Below are 21,963 nucleotides of genomic sequence, written 5' to 3'. Positions count from 1 at the left end.
GTCATAAATTTCATTGATATTTTAAAAGAAGCACCTTCGGGTATTGTTAATTTTCCTTGTGTCATTACCATTTCTACTTTATTTATTTCTATTCTCAAGCTCACTGTTTCTTTTTCTGCTTTCATTGAGATTGCTTCAATCTTCTCTTGCTGATTTCTTAATTTGGTTATATAAGGATACTATACTTTTAATTTTGTTAATGCATAGCTATTTCCCAATATAATTTTGTTATTGATTTATACTTTATTTATTGCCATTACAGAGTGTACTTTGTAATAAGGAAACCTTTGAAAATGATTGAAAAAAGTTTTTAATGGCCCAGTGTATGTTCTTCCATTAAAAATGTATCATGTGTCCTTGTAAAACATCTGTATTCTGTTGGTGCGGCTCTCTACAATGGCTTCATTCCTTGAAGCTAGTTGGCTCACTTCTTAAATCTTTCATGTACTTCATGATCTTTTTGTCCTCTTGGCATTTCAATAAAGGAGAAGAGTGGTAAATAATCCACCATCCTCCTCGAACATGACTGTGTCTGCTTTTTGTTAACCCTGATAAGGTTTGCTTCATGTATTTTTAAGCTCTGTAATAATTAGACTCATACTTAAAGCTGGATGAATGTATCTATTTTATCTTTAATAAATGTCCCTTCTTATTCAGGTAATATTTATGGTCATGGGATTTTACTTCAAAGTACTTTTACGGCTATTTCCAATATCTTAAGGCATGATTCTTATACTGTCTCTTCTTATCATCCTGCTGATGAATTTCTTGTGTATTTGTAATCAAAGTGCTTTCCTTCTGCATAGTACATAGCTGAATTTTAAAACTTTATGTGACAATCTTCTCCTTTTCTTTGTCAGGTTTCACTGATTCCTTTCTATCACAGTGATTGATTTTGTAGGGTTTGTTTGTATAATCTTGAGTTTGCTTTTTCTGTTTGGTGAAATTTACTTTTGTACTGTCATACTAAGACTTTATTTATATTCATATTATTCCTTTTGTACATTGTTTTTTGTGAGATCTCGCCGTTGCAGAGATTTGAACTAGAATTCTTTACTTATCAGGGTCATCATTTGAAGTCCTGCTGCCTCACTCCATTTGTAAGGGAAGGTGTTTCCACTTCTCATATCTCATCATCTGAGCCACTATCATTATAAATTTTCCTTCTTCATGTGTTATATATCCCATAATATGTTGTTGTTATTAAATCAATTTCTAAATATATTTAAAAATAAGCAAAATGCCCTTTAATTTCATTCATATTTAATACTTCTACATGACATTACTTTTGTGCATATGTCTTTCATCTGAAGATTTTCTCATTATTTTTGTCATGAAGTCCTGCTGCTGGTGAAGTCTTGCATTTCTGCTTAATGTTGTTCTTATAGTGTGGGATGCATAATTATAAATTGGAGTGTATTTTCTGAGAACTTCAGGCATGATATTCTGCTTCCATTTACCATACATTATTTCTGATGATTTTTTTTTTTTGTACCAGAGATTGAACTCAGTGGCACTAAGACACTAAGCCACATCTCCAGCCCTATTTTGTATTTTATTTAGAGATAGGGTCTCACTGTGTTGCTTAATGCCTCACTTTTACTAAAGCAGGCTTTGAATTCATTATACTCCTGCTTCAGCCTCCTAGGCTGCTATCACACCCAGATCTGACGAACATTTAACAAACATTATTATTATTTGCTGTTTTCAACAGTGATTTTAAGATATATATATATATATATATATATATATAAATACACACACACACACACACATATACATATCTTATTTTAGTATTTTACAAGAGCATAATTGGGTTGATTTTGTTGCTATTTTGGGGGGGTTCTTGGTGTTTACTGAGGTTTTTTTTTTCTTTTTCAATGTGATAATGTAAGGCATATTTGAAAAATAATTGGCCATTTTAAAAATGTTTTTGACACTATCACTCTTTTCTTGCAATTCCAATTATACATATGCTATGCCACATGATATTGTTCCAAAAGATATTGAAATCCTCTTTATTTTAAAAAATTATTTGTGTACTGTTAGTTTTATCACTGTAATTTAGTTTGATGGGTTCCTACTGAATTGTCCTCATAACCAAAGGTATTTTCTTCTGCACTATTCAACCTTCTGATAAAAATCATCCTGTGAATTTTTTTTTCAAATAACATATTATTAAATTTGGGGGATTACTTTTAGTTTTTTTAGTTTATATTTCTTCATTGTTTCACACTGTGGTTACTGAAATATTCAATTTGGGCAATAGTTGTCAAAAACTAAAAAAACCTTAAGAGAAAGTTTACTATGAAATTTATAACAAATGATTCCTTTGATAGTATATCATCTGCTAATACATATATAGAGAAAAAAAAACATCTCCCACTACAGTAAAAACAAGATATGAAAAAAAAAAAAAATTCCAGGCGATTTCAGCCACTGGATGTCATGCAATAAGAAGTGTAAAACATGAGTTATGGTTATGTTTAACAAGTATTTTAAATTGTATCGAAGAAAGTCACTAGAAATTTATAGAGAATTCACAAGATAAAGAACCATATCTGATCACACATGGGAATACATTTAGCAATATCCAGAGGGTGGGGAACAATATAGAGACCAAAGACTATATCACATAAATGGAAAGGAAAATGAAAAATAGAGGAAACTGAGGTAACAACAAGACAACAAATATCTCAGCACACCATATTGTGTGAATATATTTGAAATGTGATTCAAATATGTTTGAAACTTTTTAATTTAAACACTCCATGCATATTTGATTGTGTCAAAATTTTAATATTAGCTTTAAGTACCCAATTTTGATTTTTAGAGGTGCATACACATACACATGTATCATGTAAGCTCAAGTATAGTGTGTCTGGTGTGGTTACAATGATGTGACATCTGAAATCTGTTTTACTCCGAGGATGTGGTGTATGTATCCATGACATGAGGTTGGCCCTGTGCTGGTAATTATTGTAGCTGTACAGGGATGCACAGTGGTTCATTATGTTATTTTCTCTATTTTTAGTTGTATGAGAAGGTTACAATATAATGTTAACAGAAATATCACTTTGTCAAATAAGACAAATACTTTCCTATCACCCTGAGTAATAGTTTACCAAACTTATGCAAAATATCTTTTTTATTAAGTAAACTGTATTTGTTACAAATGATTATTTACTAGCTATCAAAATATATTTTTCACTAACATTTAAAAAAATAGACTTTTAAGTACTTAAAATATTCAATGTAAGGATAAAATTTATCCTTAATTTTCATTTCAACTGAATTTCTTCATGACCTTCATTAAGTAAACAAGTAACAAAAATACATCCACTTGAAGGGACTACAGAGGGAACACAGAATCCCTGTGTTCTTTCTTAATTAAGTGTTTTTAAATAACCTTTCCTAACAAGAGCCAAAGACCCCAAACTCTCTCAGGAATCATTAAAAAAACACCTACAGAATATTCAAAACAAGATCATGCTGAAATACTTCTAAGCCAGGATGTATGGCTTTCCTGATGAGTTCATGAAAGTAAATGCTACTGTGGATCTCACCAAATTTTCCTTCATGGTGGCTAAAGAAAGAAACCCCACATAGTTTGACGGAATCCTAAATAGAGGAGGGAAATATGAAGTTATTCAATTACATATAAGGATGAGCATTACCAATTATGAAAGAGACAGTTTGTAACATCAGCTTCCGTTCAACAATAGGTTTTGAATGAAAAACTCAGTAGGCTGAGTTTTTGATTTTACTATTTAATTTCATAGCTATCATACATATCATAAACCATGAGCCATTTTACCCTGGCATCACATTTTGTACTTAATCCTAAAAAATGTCTTTTTTTGTTTTCGATGAGAAATAATTTTACCAAATCTTTCAAAATATACAAGGGTAAATATCCTGCACAGGCTTTCTAGTTCGGATGTTTTATAGTTTAACTTATTATTACATTTCTTGGGTTTTAAGCTTAATTATTACTTTGTCTATTTAATTAACTACATAAAACATCATAATTTTCAAAACTGGAAGATAAATCTTATTTATATTGCATGAAAAGATGATAAATACATGCCTCGGTTTTTACTCATGACTTGATGCACATTGCTTTAAGGGAATAGTATGCATTTTTCTGAGATGGCTAGAAGGACATAAGTAAATTAAATAATATTTTAAAACTCTCTATGTCATCTGTCAGTCAAGGAGATAGCTAAGAGTAACTTTTCAACCTTCAGGCGGATTTGTGATTGCAGTTTACAACAAGTGTTCCTTGAGTAGAAATTTATAATTGTTGCAATCGTTGGGCTACAAAATATAATTCACTAGCTTAATCAAAGGATAAATTGAATGTATATTTTATTCCATTTCTCTCAGATGCAAAAGCTGTAACCTGTCTTTAGTAATTATGGGAGAAAATGTTATTTCTTAAAGGACAAATTTTGTTTTGTTTCTGTGTTTTAGGGATACAAAAGATATTTGAGAGAAAAAAAGACAATAAAGAAGCACAGGATTTTGGTGGGCTACACACTCTGTCCTTGGAAGAGTGACACTGGTACCCAAGGAGACATCGCAATGCACGTTTGCTGGCTGCTGCCTTGTGTGCTAGGGATCCCCTGCCTCTGGCCTGGCTTTGCAGTGGCAGGAGACTCTAGCAGAGAGAAGGCTGAAAAACGAGCAGACTCTCATTGGAGAGTGAAGCGAGGCTGGGTGTGGAACCAATTCTTTGTACCAGAGGAAATGAATGGAAGTCATTACATTGGACGGGTACTTACTTTCTGAAAGTCTTCCAGTCCATGGTTTTGGTGTTTGCTGAGTTCTGAATTTTTCTCAGTGGAACCACTAGAAAACCTCAAACATGAACATTATTAATTATTTAGAATTTTCAAGATCCTGAACATCACTAAAAACTTGAGTTCTGGGTTCAAATTTCTCTCTAGTCTCCTACATGAAAAGGCTGCCTTCATTGATCAATAGCTAGAAATTCAGTGGTGCAATTTTTGGTAATAAATCAAAGCAGACTCAATGAGTCAAATATCATCTACCAACATTTTTTGCCTGATTTTTCTGTTATGCTAAATAGCTATTGATTAATCCCTCCTTCATTTTTAATGAAGCAGTTTAATACTATATCCTTCTGCAGCCAAGGAGTGTCAGAAGCCCACACACTTCATTTGATTAGTGAAGTTGAAGTGCAAAGAATAGTTACTTTCACCTTCTTAGAAGAATATATTTTAAGAAAATGTCCTTAATGAGACAGAACACCTCCAATTTATGTTTTTGGTTTTGATTATTATTTGGTTTTCTTTAAACACAGATAATTACAATATCATGTCCTTTTCCATAAGGTTCTTTCTCTAGATGAATGAACTGAAGTAAGTTTAACCGCTAATTAACTGGCACTAAAATTTAATTGGGCCCAAAGGGTGAAGCACTCAAAATTCATTAACTGTCTTCTAGCCCATTCAGGGGAGCTTCAGCATTAGTGTGGTATCTGGATTCCATCGAAGTACCTCTATCCTATCAACCACAGGCACAGGAGTACCTTCAACCACAGGCTTAGATTAGGATCTTAGGCAAACAGGCTTCAGAACACTCCTGTGTGTCTGTGTTTGTGTCCCACAGGGTCCTCCTTACCCTTTTAATTCTCCACAATGTCTGCAGGTAAATCACATGCCCTGTGGCAAAAATAGGGTCCATCTTAAGGGGCTGCTAATGAACTGAGTCTATCTAGCTCCATTTAGAGTGATCTCCAGAATGACTTAAACTCTTCTGTCACTGAAGAGTGTGACAGGCAAATACCCTTCAGTGGCTTTTTGTAAATAAGGTACTTAACTGTACCAATGTGACAGGAACAAAGACTATCTCCTTGGCTGTCACATTTCCTACTCCGTTTCTGCCACCTACACCAGCCTCTTGTTTCCTCATCTCACAGAATGATTGGCTTTGCCTGTTCTTTTCTTTCTATAACAAACATCCATGAAAATACTTGTTTTTCCTCTAAACAACCTCATGACTCACATTACACTGAGATAACTGGTTTGGAAGAAACTTTGGGGGATGTTTAGGTGTATGCAACTGAAGAACTGCTGGTAAGATGTGTCCCACAAAAGTGCCTTTTGATACATTCATTTAAAAAAATAAAAATTGGAAAGGCAGTTATGTTAAAAAAAATAAAGTGACATTGTTTGGTCAAATATTTAACAGCTGCTTAATTGAGAAAATATTTTAAAATAAAAATATAGTAAATTTCAAAATATGTACTATAGTGCATGAGATCAAAATGAGTTTAACACATGCATTTTGTGACATTTAGAGGCAAGTGTTCAGTAAAAGAGTTTTGGTGATTTACCACTTAAAATTGTTCTTTATGGGCAGGCATGGTAGCACTTGCCTGTAATCCCAGCACTCCGGAGGCTGAGGCAGGAGGATCTTGAGTTCAAAGCAAGCCTTAGTAACAGTGAGGCACTAAGCAACTCAGTGAGACCCTGTCTCTAAACAAAATACAAAATAAGGCTGGGGATGTGGCTCAGTGATTGAGTGCTGCTAGGTTCAATCCCCAGTACCGAAAAAAAAAAAAAAAAAAAAAAGAAAAGAAAAAAAATGTGTCTTTAAAAATGTTAACCTCCTTGGTCTTTGAAATTTATAATTTAAATAAGCTTGGTATACTCCTTTACTGAATTTAATTTACCTTCATTCAATATTGAACAAATTTTAAAACTACACTGAAGTGATATCATTTTAAAAACATGGTCTATTCATTGCTCATTTGACATATTCATTAGAAAATATATTAATTATTCTTAATTTCATAACCTCATGACATAGAAAATCTCTTCTCTTTATAAATAATTAAGGACTATCAAACTAAAAAAGCTATAACCATAACATCAAGTTGGATGTTAGTTTTCCCAAATCTGTTTCTTCCAGTATGTAGCAATGATAATACAGATTAAAACAACAACAATAAGAGCAACAACAACAATAATACTATATTATTGTTATTTGGGGTATGTTTAGAATTTCTCCACAATAGCATAGAAAAGTTATATGAGTTAGTGAGGAATAATAACTTTTAACTGCAGCCATCAGACAAGTTGTAATTGGTTTAGGATGGCATTTCATGGTTATCTTTGTATTTTCATAGGAAGTCTTCCTTTGAAGAAGAGTATATTCATGAATGGTGGATCAAGAAAACACACATTTGTAATAACAAAGGCATCATTTACGTACAAAAGGAGAATTATTTATGTAGATGTAATTATGATAAACCAGACAGCCAATTTAACCACATCATATCAAAATGACACCTTTTGACATATAAATTTTAAAATCTAAATAACTCATCAAAACTATGAATGAGCAATTTTTCACAAAATAAAAAGAAGAAAAGTGTATGTTTAAAAATCAAGTAAAATGTGTTAGAAAGAGTGGGCATTTTCTAGCTTAAAATTAAAGATTTAAAAGCATGTTATATAATTATCATCACGGGTGAATCTTGGAATCCACAGTCCTGTGCCAAATCATAAAACTTCCCAGAAACCTGAGACTCTGGGTAATTTTTTAAAATTTTCTGTCTTTGCTTCTGCATAGAAAAGATTGAGTTCATCAATATTATGTAACTTGTAATGTTATAATTATTTGTGATCATAGATATAAGTAAAATTTTCTCTAGGTTCCAACCAAATATAAATATTCCAGGCTTTGGTTTTAGTGACCAAGGATGTAACCATAGAACAAACATGGACCAACTATGTTGTGAATATTTTATGAAAGAGGCTTTGTTTTTCAGTAATAATATATTACTAGAATTGTCTATGTAGAAGAATCAAATTTCTGTAGTTCTTTACATTTAAAAAAATTAACTCTCTTTCTGATGGTCGATCTTAAATTTGAAATTAATGTGTGAATTAAAATAATATAGGAATTAAATAGAATTATTAACTCAAGGAATGATTACCACAAAAGAAAATGAACTCTTAAAATGGATTTTTCATTTTGAGCATATCTGGAAACTCAGTTGTACCTGTTTGTACTTATAGCTAAGATCTGACTTAGACAATGGAAACAACTCTTTTCAATACAAGCTTTGGGGAGATGGAGCTGGAAGTCTTTTCACCATTGACAACAGAACAGGTGACCTATATGCCATACAGAAGCTCGATAGAGAGGAACGGTCCCTCTACACTCTGAGAGCCCAGGTAATAGACACCACCACTGGAAGGGCTGTGGAGCCTGAGTCTGAGTTTGTCATCAGAGTTTCGGATATCAATGACAATGAACCAAAATTCCTAGATGAACCTTATGAGGCCATTGTCCCAGAGATGTCTCCAGAAGGTATTGCATATTAATTTACATCAAAGATATTTTAACAATGACAACAAATTTTAAATTTTTGAGCATATGTTTTGGAAGTGGATTATCTAAGTATTACATTAATACTTCCTTCTATGAACATGTTTAAGTGAAATATTTTTAAAAAACTAGTCTATGGTTAAAAAAAATTAAAAAATGGTACTGTGCATTAATAAATTACCTGTGTTATTAAATTTGTCTCATTCTGGAAAGCAGTAAAAAAGTTCAAACATGTTTATTTGAGCAATTTATAAAATTCTGCAGGATATATATGTAGAATATAGAAAGCCAATTTATAAAAACAAGAGCTACTATTGACATCAAAACCAAGGAATGTAAAGACTAAAAATGAAGCAAAGTGGTGGAAAACCCCTGTGCAACTATTTCAAGTTTCTTTTAAAGTCCAATGCTATTGTTACTAATGATTTAAATCTGATATATAAAGAACAGGGTGATTTCCATAAGACATAGGAATTTATTGCCTTGAAAACTGGAAATGTTTTTCTAGTAGGGGAAAAGCTATGTTTATGCAAAGATTTTCCCTTAATTCAATCAGTGAAAATACTTTAAAAGCACAATAAATAGTATAATTTAATTCAAAAATTTACTTAACTTTGACAAATATGATTCCATAATGATCATTTAAAATGATGCTAACATGTTTTAAAACTGCTTTACCTAAATATGTGATTCATTATCCAATGATTCCAAAAATATATATTATTTCATATAGTTTTCTGATTTCTTATATTTTAATATTCTAGGTAGAAATTCAAAGGTATCTTTCTACATCCTTTAGAATATAAGTATTTTATCTAGTGTGTAAACAAATCAAGCTGTGAAATATGTATCCAAATTATTATTAGATATTAAAAATTATTTTAAATACTTCAATTTTGTTTGCTAAGCAAAGGAATAGTTCCTTGCCTCCTCTTCCTCTCTGTCCTGCTTGGCTCCTCTTTGCCTCCTCATTCCTCTCATCCTTCTCCTTTTTCTTCCTTAATCTTCTAACTTACCCTTCTTTCTCATCAAACATATCTTACATACTCATGTACTAGGGGCTTTTCTGTAAAACTGAGAATAGAATTGGAAAGAACACACAGAAATTAATTTCTAACATGGATTATATTTTAATTCTGTACACAAACAAGAAATAACTAATTTTAAGCAAGATTATAATTGACAAGATATGTTATGAAAATGTAAAGTGTAAATGATTGATGATGATGAATTGCATGGAGAAATAGGGGGCACTTTAAAAGGTGGATTTTAAAGTGTGTGATGCAAAAAGGCCAGCCACACCTTATCCCAGGATGATTTCCTTATTAGAGTGATGAAGACTGTTTGTAGCAGTGTGTGAGTCATTGACATATGGCAATGATGTAGGTCATAACTGAGATCCTTTTAGCAGAGAATGCAGCAGCTAGGGAGATCAAAAACACCCAGGCTTACTCCACTGCTAAGCAAAATGGGGTGGGCTGGCAAATTAGAGAGAGCAGATTTGGCTGGTGATGTAGGAAGAAGAGAAAGACATGAAGTATTTTAAAAAGCAGGGGTTGTTCAGAGTCGAATGGTGCACTTACAAGGGGATTATTTTGAATACATTACAGTTTTGATAACATGGTATCACTGCAGTCTAACTGTGGCTTCCAAGAGACTCCCAAATCATGGTTTAGTGCAGACACTATCTAACTGCCATACTCATCTTGTGCACTCCTGTTTGAGGTCCATGCATAAATCTTCTAGTCAATTTGCATAGATCATGACGTCTTATGAAAGTGCCAGTCAGGATTCAGGCTGCACATGGACTCATAGTAACATCACTGAGCACTTTTTTATACCTCCCTGGAAGCCAAGTCCCACAAAGTGTGTAACATCAAGGTGTCCATTACGAACATAGGGAGATATACCTATTGCTCTGTTAACCTTCTCATCAGCGCCCTCTGAAGCATTTCTGAGCTTTGTTGACTTCGATTAGGAGTAAAGAAACCAAATAATATAATTATACAGTCTTATTGTAATGTTTAATCAATAATAAAGTGAATTATTTTACTAAATAGATCATTAATTTTTCGATTTATTTTCATATTTACTGCCAAGTGATGGGTTACTGTTTCCAAATTCCATGTTGCCATTGTTTCCAAATTCAGTATCCAACTATTTCAGCCTTTAAGAACTAACCAGTGCAATTTTTTTTTCTTAAATATATTGGTTTGTTTTGGAGTCAACCACTAATTATTAGATTTTGAGTCTGCGCTTTGAACTTAGAATTTAGTTAGAATTACTGAAAGAAACCTACATTTGAATGTCATGAGAAGAGAAAACCCAAAACATTACAAATTTTTCTCTATTAAAATTAATTAATTATTTTTGATTGACAATATTCATCCATATTTATGAGTACCATAGAATATTCATTATACACTTGCTTATTAAACATACATTTCTTTACATATAATGTTGGGGTTTGGCCAATTGTGTTTATATTTGAAATGCACTTACTTTCAAACTTCAATTGTCAAGTGGAATGGATATAAAACATTATATTTTCCCACTTGTTATCCTGGCTGGCAAAAGTCATAGTATTCCTTCCATGTGAAAATACAATACCAGGAGACATGGGGTGCCTCATGTTTGGAATGATCAAATAAATGAATGAATGGATATATTTGTGGTCAAAAAATGCTACATAAGTGACTGAGCAGGTTTGGTAGCTGATACTGGTGGCTGTGAAATGCAGGAAGACTTTACTAGTCTGGATGGAGGCATATAATACCCCAAGAGCTGGAGGTAAATTGTAAATGCTGAGTCATCATTTGGAAAGTTTTTAGTGCAAAAGCTACATATTCTTTTTTATGTTCTTTTAATGGTACCATAGTAATTGTCTATCAAACAGATAATCCGTCCTTTCCATGATGGCCATTAGCTTTTACATAAAACATTAGCATGTCATCAAAGGAAAGGGCATTTAAAAATAGATTTTGTATGCTGCTTAATGAGCAATTAAACCTCCTTTGACAGGTTCTGCCAATATCACCCAAACCTACCTAGAAGTGTTTGTTTTAAACACTGAACTCTTGCCTTGAAGGATTTTAAAATGCAGACTCAAGTGATTTGTTTTCTGCAGATCACTACAACATCCTGCTAAAAGTGAATCATGCTTTAATAAGTTAGGCCACATTATGTGTAAAACAATGATAATCAATAAATATTTAGACTTCACATGCCTCAAATGCTAATTAGTGTTGAAATTATTTATCATATATGTATATGTATGTATACATAAAAATTTTGTCATATATGTATATGTATATATACACAAAAGAAAATTTAAAGCCTGAATACTTTAAAGTTTGGTTTTATATTTTTTTCTCCCTATAGATAGCTAGAATAAATTACTAGTTTATGTCCTCTATTCCCATGTTTTGGAGCACTATCAAATAAATTTTGTCCACCCAATTTTTCATGAAACATCAATTTCAACATTAGCAAGAGTCCAACATTTCTGGTCTTTATGATGGGCATTTTACTTATTAAAGTCAGGATGCTTTTGAAAGTGAAATGTCTTATGAGAAAAACTTTAGTTTTTCTAAAGATAATAAGGATTATTATAACCTTTCAGATTTGAAATGTGAATAAGTGGGTTATACTGAATTCTAAGATTATTAAGGAAATATTTAAATTCACATAATTTATATTTTTGGAATAGCACATATAAAGCTCACTTTTATTATTTTACCATCAATATGGCACAAGTATATCATAATAAGTGGCGATAAGAAAAACGTTTAAATTCAATTAATGTAAAATGCATGTAAATTTAATTTCAATTCCTTCGCAAGAAAAAAAATGTTATTTCTTGAAATTTACCACATTTCAAAATTAGATTTTAGGAATCTTATGCCTTCAGACACATGAGCTGAAAATAAATTAGACTGGGATAAATTGTTTTTCCTATTCTTTCTAAATGTTTTGCTTTCTTACACAGTCTAATTTGTTTGACTTGGATTATGCTATCTCAGATTATAAAAAGTTGAGGTGTCAAAAATAAAACACAAAAATAATAACAATGACCTAGTTTCCAGATAGTTATGGACAGAAAAACAGAAATAATTGAGGAATACTTTGCACAGTTAAGGTGACAAGTAGGAAAATACTGTCTCTTTTCAGAATTTCATTTGGAGGTTGTAGGTTGTAAAGTAATTGCTTCTCAAATATAAATCCACTGAGGATAGGCCAGTCAAGACTTGTGAATAAATAATAGTCTTCACACTGATAAAATCAGGTCTCCGTTGAAAAGTGGACACAGGAGAACCAATGAAACTAATATTTTCATCCTGAATTTGACCACTCAATTTTCTAATTCACCTTATATCTCTTTGATTATTACTAAAATCACAGCCTTAGAGTACAGGTAAAAATCTTTCTTTAATCTATGCTGCTTTATACAAGTCAACATCTCAAAAATTTATTTGAGATTAATTCAAGTGTACTCATATTAAAACTGCAAGTTAAAATAGCTTTCCTATTAGACAATTTATATTTTCCTTCTAAAAGAAGTCTGTTAACCTTTATAACATAGAATTTCACACCAAGATATAACATACTAAAACAAATGAGTTATTTTGAAATATGCAGTTTGAATTCAGCAAATAGTAAAATAAAAAACTATAGCACATGTGTTTAATTTAGGATTCTGTAATAAATGCAAGCTTTAATTATGAAATGCTCTTGCCACAGGTTGCTGACTTCCTTATTACGTACATGATAGCAAATTACTCTCATAAAAAAATTACCTCTCCTTTATGCTTTTGTTATTGGATTCCTCCCATAATCACCAGAGATTAAAGCATTCTATGTGATATGTGACAATACCATTCAATAAAGCTTTCTTGTAATGTTAAAGTTAGTATTTGTAGGAGACTTGTTCAATCTTCTGTGAAACTCTTGGTTGATAATAAAATGCACATAATCAACAGTGACAGAGCTACACTTTCCTTACACAAGATTGTTCTCAGTGATGGCAGAATAAGTCTCATGTGCTGAGAAATTCTGTTATTGATGCTATCATGAATTCAATCTTCAAAAACATTTACATAACTTTATATAGGTTATTATTTATTAATATTGCCACAAAAATGTAATTTAAGTGCGCTCCACATACACGACAATCATTAGTATGTGTGTATACTATTATTATAATTTTCTGTGTCAGAACTAATTAGTAAAGCCAATTTCCAAAGACTTCTAAAAACCATGCCTTTTAATTGAAGCACTCAGTGCAGGTTGATATCCTGTGTCACCTACTTAACAATAAGTTTCTACAAATAGAGTGCCTGTTTGAATAGGTATAGCCAAATATCAAGCTAAACTTAAATTCACAAGGACTTTTTATGACAGATAGTTATAATGATTCAGAAGCTAGCTACAAAGACATAACCAATATTTTTAATTTCAATTGTAAAAAAAAGTGTCTCTGAAGAGTAATACAGCCAACTGATACTAGTAATCATTGTAAAAATAGAAACCAAAATTATTATACAATTATATTTTATGTTTATTATTGGAACAAGTAAGACAATTGATAAGTTAGTCTTATCGCAATGTGATTCTGAGACCACAGTCATCTAATTATACTTCTCCAATGAAACAGGTTAGATACACATTGATTTAAGATAATCTTTGGGCTGGTAGAGTCCAGTCATTTAGCTCTCCCTATTTCCTAAAAGCTCAGGGATCTCTGACCAAACAATACTGACTCCACTGAGGGATGCACACTGACATTTAGACTCCTTGAGAACCAAGTAAAGGTTTTTCTACTCTCTGTTTATTCCTCCTGATGAGATTCAAGGATCTGGCCAATTTCAATTTTTAAGTTTTCATCAACTCTACAAATATGATCAGAGGATGATGTCCTAAAGTAGAACAACAGGAATTAAAGATGAAGGAAGGACAAAGCTATTTAATGTACACATATCTATCCTGGGTTTTTTATGCCCATGATCATCTAAATTCATTAATTTAATATTTTCCTGTAAACTATTATACACATAGCTTATGCTTAATTTTCTGGTACAATACTTTTGCCTTTAAACATTATTACAATTGTTGTAGTTTTACTTATTCTTTTTCTATATCTATCATCCCTCATTTCCTCGTAAATACTTAGTAGTAACATTTTAGTGCAGTACAATGTTTAAAAATAACTGTGATAGGAGGCATCACTTTTTAAAATTATTTCAGAAGCAATGTGCTAGCACTTTCCAATTAAATATGACTCAGTCCAAGTTTAAAAAATGTTCACGTTCAGATTTACACAGTACCTTTTATTTCCAATTTTCTAAAGTTTTATTACAAATAAAAGTCACAATTTTTCAGATGACTTTATGTTCCTATTGTAATATTTTACATGTTCCTTCTTTATTTTATTAATGCTAAAATGTATATTGATTGCTTTTCTACTGGTAAAACAACCATGTGTTTAATGATCCAATTTCATTAAAATTTTATATTCTCTATTGAATTATCACTTCATTTCTGTGGAATAATAGTTGTAAATTTTTTTTAGAATCCTAATTAGGATCCCTTTCAACAGTTATCTAGATTAATTTTTTAAGGATTCACACAGATTCTATAATGTATATGAAATATAAATGTATGTAATATAAATACTCTTCAGTACAGCATGGCAATATTAGAATATAAATGTACCTACACATGAAATGTGCTAATACATATTGCCATCCAAAAAATATACTATTTTGTGAAGGTCATGTAAATATCTCATGGCATGAGATATTTAGTTGTAATTTGAATTTAAAAAATCACAATGCAATTTTGTACAGAAATAATATTTTTAAACAATTTCATAAGTAGGTATATATGAGCATGTAAAAGCAATGGTTCTTGTGTAGAATAGTTCCTGAGATATTTTACAGAACAATTACAATTCATAGTGATGATTGGGGTACTGTTAGGGAACAGATGATCAGGATATGGAGCCACATTTCTTATAAACCTACTGGCAGAGGTTTTAGTTGGAAACAATGATCCCAACATAAAAAGAAGTAGTTTTAGAAGCCCAGAAACCTTGGGGTACATAAAAAAAGAATTGTGGAGGTCTTCAAGACTCAAGCTTAAAGCATCTCTAATATTACTGACCAAGAAAGGAAGGATGTCATGCATTCTTATAGAAATTAGTGTTGAAATTAATCATTTATTTGTCTCATCCACATCTAAGATTTAAGATTAAGAGAATCTTTGGTCTGGTAGAGTCCAATTAAAAGAACTAATACAAATAAATATCTAACTAGCTTAATTAATGTGCATGTAACTGATAATATGAGAAAGAAGGGATTAAGAGACCATGGATATTTTATATTGAAAGACATGTTGTTAGTCTCCTACTGATTGTTCTCATTCTCATGTGGACTTAACAATTGATTCTTAACTATATGCAAAATAGGAATGTATAAAATGTTATCAAGTGATTTTATGTTTCTGAAATATTTTGATGTTTATGTATTATTGATGACTTTTTTTATTTTTGTTGGTGCTTTATAATTATAGATAATAGTAAATTTAATTATGCCCTCTTCACACATGCATCTCTCATTCCCCCGTATCTTCCCTTTTCTTCTCCTCTTCTATCACCAAGATATGTTTTTTTCTACTCTGTTGATCTCCCTTATAGCATTATTATCGTTGTTATTATTATTTTTAAATTAGTGCCTTATAACTATATATTTAAGTGAGATTTATTGTGGTATATTCATAATTCATATAAGACAATTTGGTAGATTTAATCCCTCAGTACTTCCCTATACTTCCCCCTCCTCCCTCCCTCTCCTTTCTCAACTTTTTGGTCTTTCTTCTAATTTCATGAGATCCCTCTGTTTTATTTCTTCTCTTTCTCTCTCACACTTTCTCTTTCTCTCTCTCTCAACAGTACACTAGGTTTTCCATTTTGTAGAGAGCAAGGGAATGACATATTGAGATGCTCAAGAGGTAAGTTTCAGTTAGAAGTAAAGAAAGCTTCAACTTAAAATGAGATATTAAAGAGTAGGGCTGGAAACAGAATCTAACTCCTTAACTCAATGGATGTGTACTTAGAAGGGTAAATGAAACAATCAATCTATCTCAGTTTGGTTAAAGTAATGCTCCTTCTGAATCATTTTATTTGAACAAATCATCAAAATTATTGTATAGACATGTCTTAAAAATATATGAAATTAACAAGTGTCTACACGTTAAGTGGTTGGAATAATTAAGTATTGGAAGGGGTAGGTAAATTTTTCTTTTCATGTATTTTATTATTCTAGTTTTATTTCAACCCTGTGAAAGTGTTGCCTAATTAAAGTTATGTAAAAAGAGGGGATTCTTTGGTAAAATATGCTATTTGATACTAAAATAAATGTTGTAAGTAACATTAAAAGAACTAATGCAAATAGTGACAAATGCATAATACTGAGGTCCACCCCCAGTTTGAAGTATAGAAGCAATTCCTATTAGGGTGTCCCAGTTTATACAACAGGATTGTTTTGGAAATTTCTTTCTTTCTTTCTTTCTTTTTTTTTTTTTTTTTTTTTTGCTATGGGGAATTGAACCCAGGGGTGTTTTTCCACTGACCACACCCTAGCCCTTTTTGTTTTATTTTTCATTTTGAGACAAGGTTTCACTCAGTTGCTTAGAGCCTCTCTAATGTTCTGAGGCTGGCCTTGAATTTGTGATCCTCATATCTCAGCCTCCCTAGTGCCTGGGATTACAGGCACATGCCATGGTCCAGGGTTAGTGATGGGGAAATTAATAATACTAGTTCTAAAGAAAATCACAGAGCTTATTGGATTTTGTACCATTGTATGATCATTCTTTTTGAAAGTGTATATTGTGTTTCAACAAATGTAGATTTTGATGAAATTGGTAATGCTCAATTTCATTTGTACAGATATGATTTCAAAGCTCAATATTTTATGCAAATATTTTTGCACTTGGGCATTTATAGTAAATGTACAAATAATTATTTCACATGGTTGTATTGATTAATACTGAAGTTAGAAAGAAGGCTTACTTTATTAATATCAACTAGATTTTGTTTTGCTTTGTTATTCCTCAAAGCAAATAGGTACAGAGGAAAGAACTGAAACAGGCCTAATCATTATTCTTAACCTCCACTGGATATTCTTTCAAGCTCATTTCAATAATCTTTATCAATATTTGTCAACATTCTGCAATTGTTTGAGGTACCGGCCACATTAAGATTTTTGATGAAAAGCATTTTCAAGTATTTTTTAAAATTTTTCCAATAATAACACATCTTGGAAAGATTATGGATTATACATTATAGTAAACTGCTTAATATTTGACATGTTATGAATCTGCATCTGAAGTTCTGTAATGCGTAGAAGAATCAGGGCTAGTTTATATAGGGTTATGTTCCTTGTCTGTAAAATAACATTACTTCAGTAATTCAGAGAAAGCAGGTAAACTAGGATCTTGTTTTATAGTATGATCTTCCTTGCTAATGAAAAGTGCTTTGCAGAATTGAACTCATATTTAATAATATTGAAGTCTTAATTTCCTGTCAATATGTGCTTTTCCTTCAGGAACATTCGTCATCCAGGTAACAGCAAGTGACGCTGATGATCCCACGAGTGGCAATAATGCACGTCTCCTGTACAGCTTACGACAAGGGCAAGCCTATTTTTCTGTTGAACCCACAACAGGTATTTCTAATTTAAAAAAAAAAATGCATTTTGTTGATTTTGTTGGCTGGGGTTGTGGCTTAGCTGTAAAGTGCTTGCCTAGCACGTGCAAGGCCCTGGGTTCGATCCTCAGCACCACATAAAAATAAATAAATAGAATAAAGATATTATGTTCAACTACAACTAAAAAATTAAATATTAAAAATTGCATTTTAACATGATTCTAAAGCAGGCAAATATCAGCTTAAAAACATGTTTTGAAGTAGACCTGAATCTTCAATAAATAAATGGGTTGCAATTCCTAAACATTTAATTACATTTAGTCTTTAAGCTGTTTTTCTAAGATTAGATGATTGGATTTTCCATATTCATATCACAAATGATTTATGTATGTGCTATAAAACATATGTAAGGATTCTTAAAATTCAATTAGGAAAAAAGATAGACAAAACAATTGAAAAATATGGGGAGAAAATTTTATAAGCAATTTTTGTGATTTACAATCACAAAAAGTGATGTGGAAAAAGACTATAAACCTTAAAAACACTCAGCCTCATTAGTCATCAGGAAAACATGGTGAGATACCTTTGTTTGCATAGCAATCCCAATGACTGAGATTAAGTAAGGGTAGAAGACAGGATGAATTGGTTTGACAGAGTCACTTAAAAGTATTGTTTTTATGTATTTCGTTTAGATGAATATTACATTTGATTCTTTTTCTCTCGTTGTTTCTCCAATTTTCTTTTATCATTTGAATGCCTTATAAAATCTATAGAACACATATTTTTTCTTTCTTTTTACACATTTCTATTGGATACATAATACATATACATATATAACACTGAACGATTTAACCAATATTAAATCTTGTATTCAAAACAAAGATTAAGAAGATACAGAGTTGGATGCAGTGACACATAAATCCCAGCCACGTGGGAGGCTGAGCAAGAGAACCAAAAGTTCAAGACCAGCCTGGGCAAAAAAGAAAAACCCTACTTCTAAAAATCAAAACAACAAAAAGGATACTTGTATGAGTCTTCACCTAAGCAAATAATAATTGATAGAGATAAAAAAGAAGTTTATAACAAATTGCTAAAATATGTACCACGTGCAAAAAGAAGTAAAATTATGATTGTTATCAAGAGGCAAATATTATTCTAGTTTGATTACATTAAAAATTAAACAAAATTAATTTTTATGTATTTCTAATGTATTCATTCATTTAGCAAATATTAAATATCTTAGCCAATCTCAAAGTCCTTGAGAGCATTGTATTTGAATGAATCTGACTTCCATGCCTATGTTCTTATTTCTCTCATAGAGGGTCCATATATTTTATTTTTCAGGATACCCAGGAGAGACATTATTTTATTATAAGCAGTAGATGCCTTAAAACATTAGGTTTTAATTCCTTCACATAATCTTGGCTCTTGAAGACTGACTAGGTACAAAGTGTTACATAGCATACAGGATTTTTAGAGGTTTGATACTGTAGCATAACAATAACATAAAGCAAACTTGAACATGGACTTTTCTCTCTTGATACTTATAAATAGGCATTAAGTGTGGTTATTCGTAAATACATACTTTGAACAGGTGAATAACTCTAAAGTGAAACAAAGGATTCCGTTAGACAAAGAAAGGAAGTAAAACTTTAGACTGCATGGTCAAGGTAGAGTATCTGAATCCAGAAGGCTGAAATGACCCCGTGGCCTAGTAGAAGAGAGATGGGAAGGACATTGCAGGGTATGGGGAATATATAACAGGGTTTCATAGCATGGCAGAGTTGAAACTCCTAGACCAACATGTAGTTTACTAATGATCTACCAGTGTTTTTAGCATTGGCCACTCTAGACTGGAAGCAGAGTTGGTGTTAAAACCATTATTATTATTGGTCTTTGAGGTAATGTCAGGCAGAAGCAGCAGATAATGAATGGTTTACCAGAGAGGCTGGGAATGTGTACATGTGCATATCAAATGCAAACATCTAAATAATGTAGACAGCTCAGTTTAATGATTCAGCAGATAGAAAGAGAATTACTGTATGGGAGACTGTTTAAGTATTTAACTAGGAAGATGGTATGATAAATAATGAAATGAAAACTGGAATTATTTTGTATTTTTAAAGGAGTCATAAGAATATCTTCCAAAACTGACAGAGAACTACAAGATGAATACTGGGTAATTATTCAAGCCAAAGATATGATTGGCCAGCCTGGAGCACTGTCTGGAACAACAAGTGTACTAATTAAACTTTCAGATATTAATGACAATAAGCCAGTATTTAAGGAAAGTAAGTAGAAACACCTGTAATCATTATTATAGAAATGCAAGCGTGTTGAATATAAACAGATGTTGGAGTTTGCATTCTAAAAGCACTGATTCACCACAAGGATTACATAAAATGAAGGTGATGATTGTTCTAAGGTATAATTTCCGTTACTGTGAGAAGTCAAATACAAATGAAGGAGTAGAATGTCAGTGTTCTGTTACTGCTGTAACAAGCTGTGACAAACTTCATGGCTTAAAACAAACTGATTATCTTAAAAAACAGTTGGTATGGGTGGTCACCAGGCTGTGATTAAGGTGTAGATGGGGCTCTCCCCACTCCTGTAAACTCCAGGGGAGAGTCCACAACCTTGTTCACTTGAGTGTTGGCAGAAATTAGTTTTGTGTGTTTTACGAAGGGAGTCCCTGATTCTTTGATGCCTGTTAGCTGGGGGACACTCAACTCCTGGATGCCTCCTTCTGGTTCTCGACATAGTCTGCCTGTCTCAGAATCAAGCAGCCAACCCTATCAAGTACATCTCACACTGACATCTCTCTGCCCAAACCTTTTGCCCCTTTTTCCACTTTTCAGAAGTTGTATGATTATGTTGGGCATGCTTAGATAAATCACAATAAGCTCTCCATTGAAAAGCCAGCGCCAGCGGATTAGCAGCTTGAATTCCATCTGTAGCTTTTATTCACTTTTGCGGCTGTAGGTAGTAAACTTATGGAATCAGAGATATTAGGACATGGATACTTTTGTGAGATTATTCTTCTGCATACCCCAAATAATAATTTAAATGACTATTTTTATTGTTCAATTTTGTTGCAAGAATAAGATACTTGCTTTGATCGCTCAAGTAATAAATGTAAGGTAGATTTATGAAAATTCTTTTTTTAAGGAAATATCTTTTTGAGGAGACTCTGTTTTAGCTACACAAATACATTTAAAAACATTTCCAGAAAGCATGAGCAACTGTCATAAGAAGAAATTATGATTAAACATAGAACAAAGAAGAAGCAAATAAAATTGTATATGTGTGTGTTTGTATCTATTCACACATATTCAACCAGAGCATGATGTCCTAATTATTGACTGTTGAAAAATGAAACAAAACTGTTGATTGCTTCATCTTCTTCTTCTCTCCCTTTCTCCCTGACTTGCCCCATGCCCCAATGTCCAGTGAAATCATATTTATGTTGATGGCTCAACAGAAGTCACTTTCACTCATTTCCTTCCAGTAGAATAATCAGTAAACCACAGCAAGTTAGCAACATTTAAATCTATTTTTACATATCAGGTTTCCCAATCATTAGTTGTATATGGGAGAATGGTTTGTTAGTGTGCATGTACACACTAAATGCACAGGTCTAAATCATGTCGATGCTGCTCAACTTAGCAAATTCTTGTCTGGATTAGGGTTCTCAAATCTTCTGACTTGTCAAGCAAAACATTTATGTAGCAAAAAATGTTTTGGTTAACAATGAAGAATGGCAGTGGTTCCATAATAGTATCATGGATCTGAAAAATTCCTTTTTGACACAATTTGAATGCTCATTGTAACATCCTCCATGCCTTTTCTTTTTATTTTTTATTGGTTAGGTTTTTGGTCTTTTCCCAGTCTTC

The 21,963-nt window shown here is 32.0% G+C and overlaps 1 protein-coding gene across 3 annotated transcripts in view; it reads left to right on the top strand.

The window, feature by feature from the left end:
* CDH19 (cadherin 19) overlaps nucleotides 1–21,963 on the top strand; it is an 81,571-nt gene that overhangs the window by 24,314 nt on the left and 35,294 nt on the right. For all 3 annotated transcript variants that reach the window (XM_081262724.1, XM_081262723.1, XM_081262722.1), the window contains 4 exons: nucleotides 4,477–4,779; nucleotides 8,055–8,349; nucleotides 17,970–18,089; nucleotides 20,197–20,361. In XM_081262724.1, coding sequence (XP_081118850.1) covers nucleotides 4,588–4,779; nucleotides 8,055–8,349; nucleotides 17,970–18,089; nucleotides 20,197–20,361 — 772 coding nt within the window. In that variant the 5' untranslated portion in view covers nucleotides 4,477–4,587. The remainder of the gene's footprint in view (nucleotides 1–4,476; nucleotides 4,780–8,054; nucleotides 8,350–17,969; nucleotides 18,090–20,196; nucleotides 20,362–21,963) is intronic.

Source organism: Spermophilus citellus (genome assembly GCF_964194105.1).
Source record: "Spermophilus citellus genome assembly, chromosome: 12".
Lineage (NCBI taxonomy): Eukaryota > Metazoa > Chordata > Mammalia > Rodentia > Sciuridae > Spermophilus > Spermophilus citellus.
The sequence above is the reverse complement of the archived record's forward strand: the minus strand, read 5'-3'. Positions and strand labels throughout refer to the sequence as shown.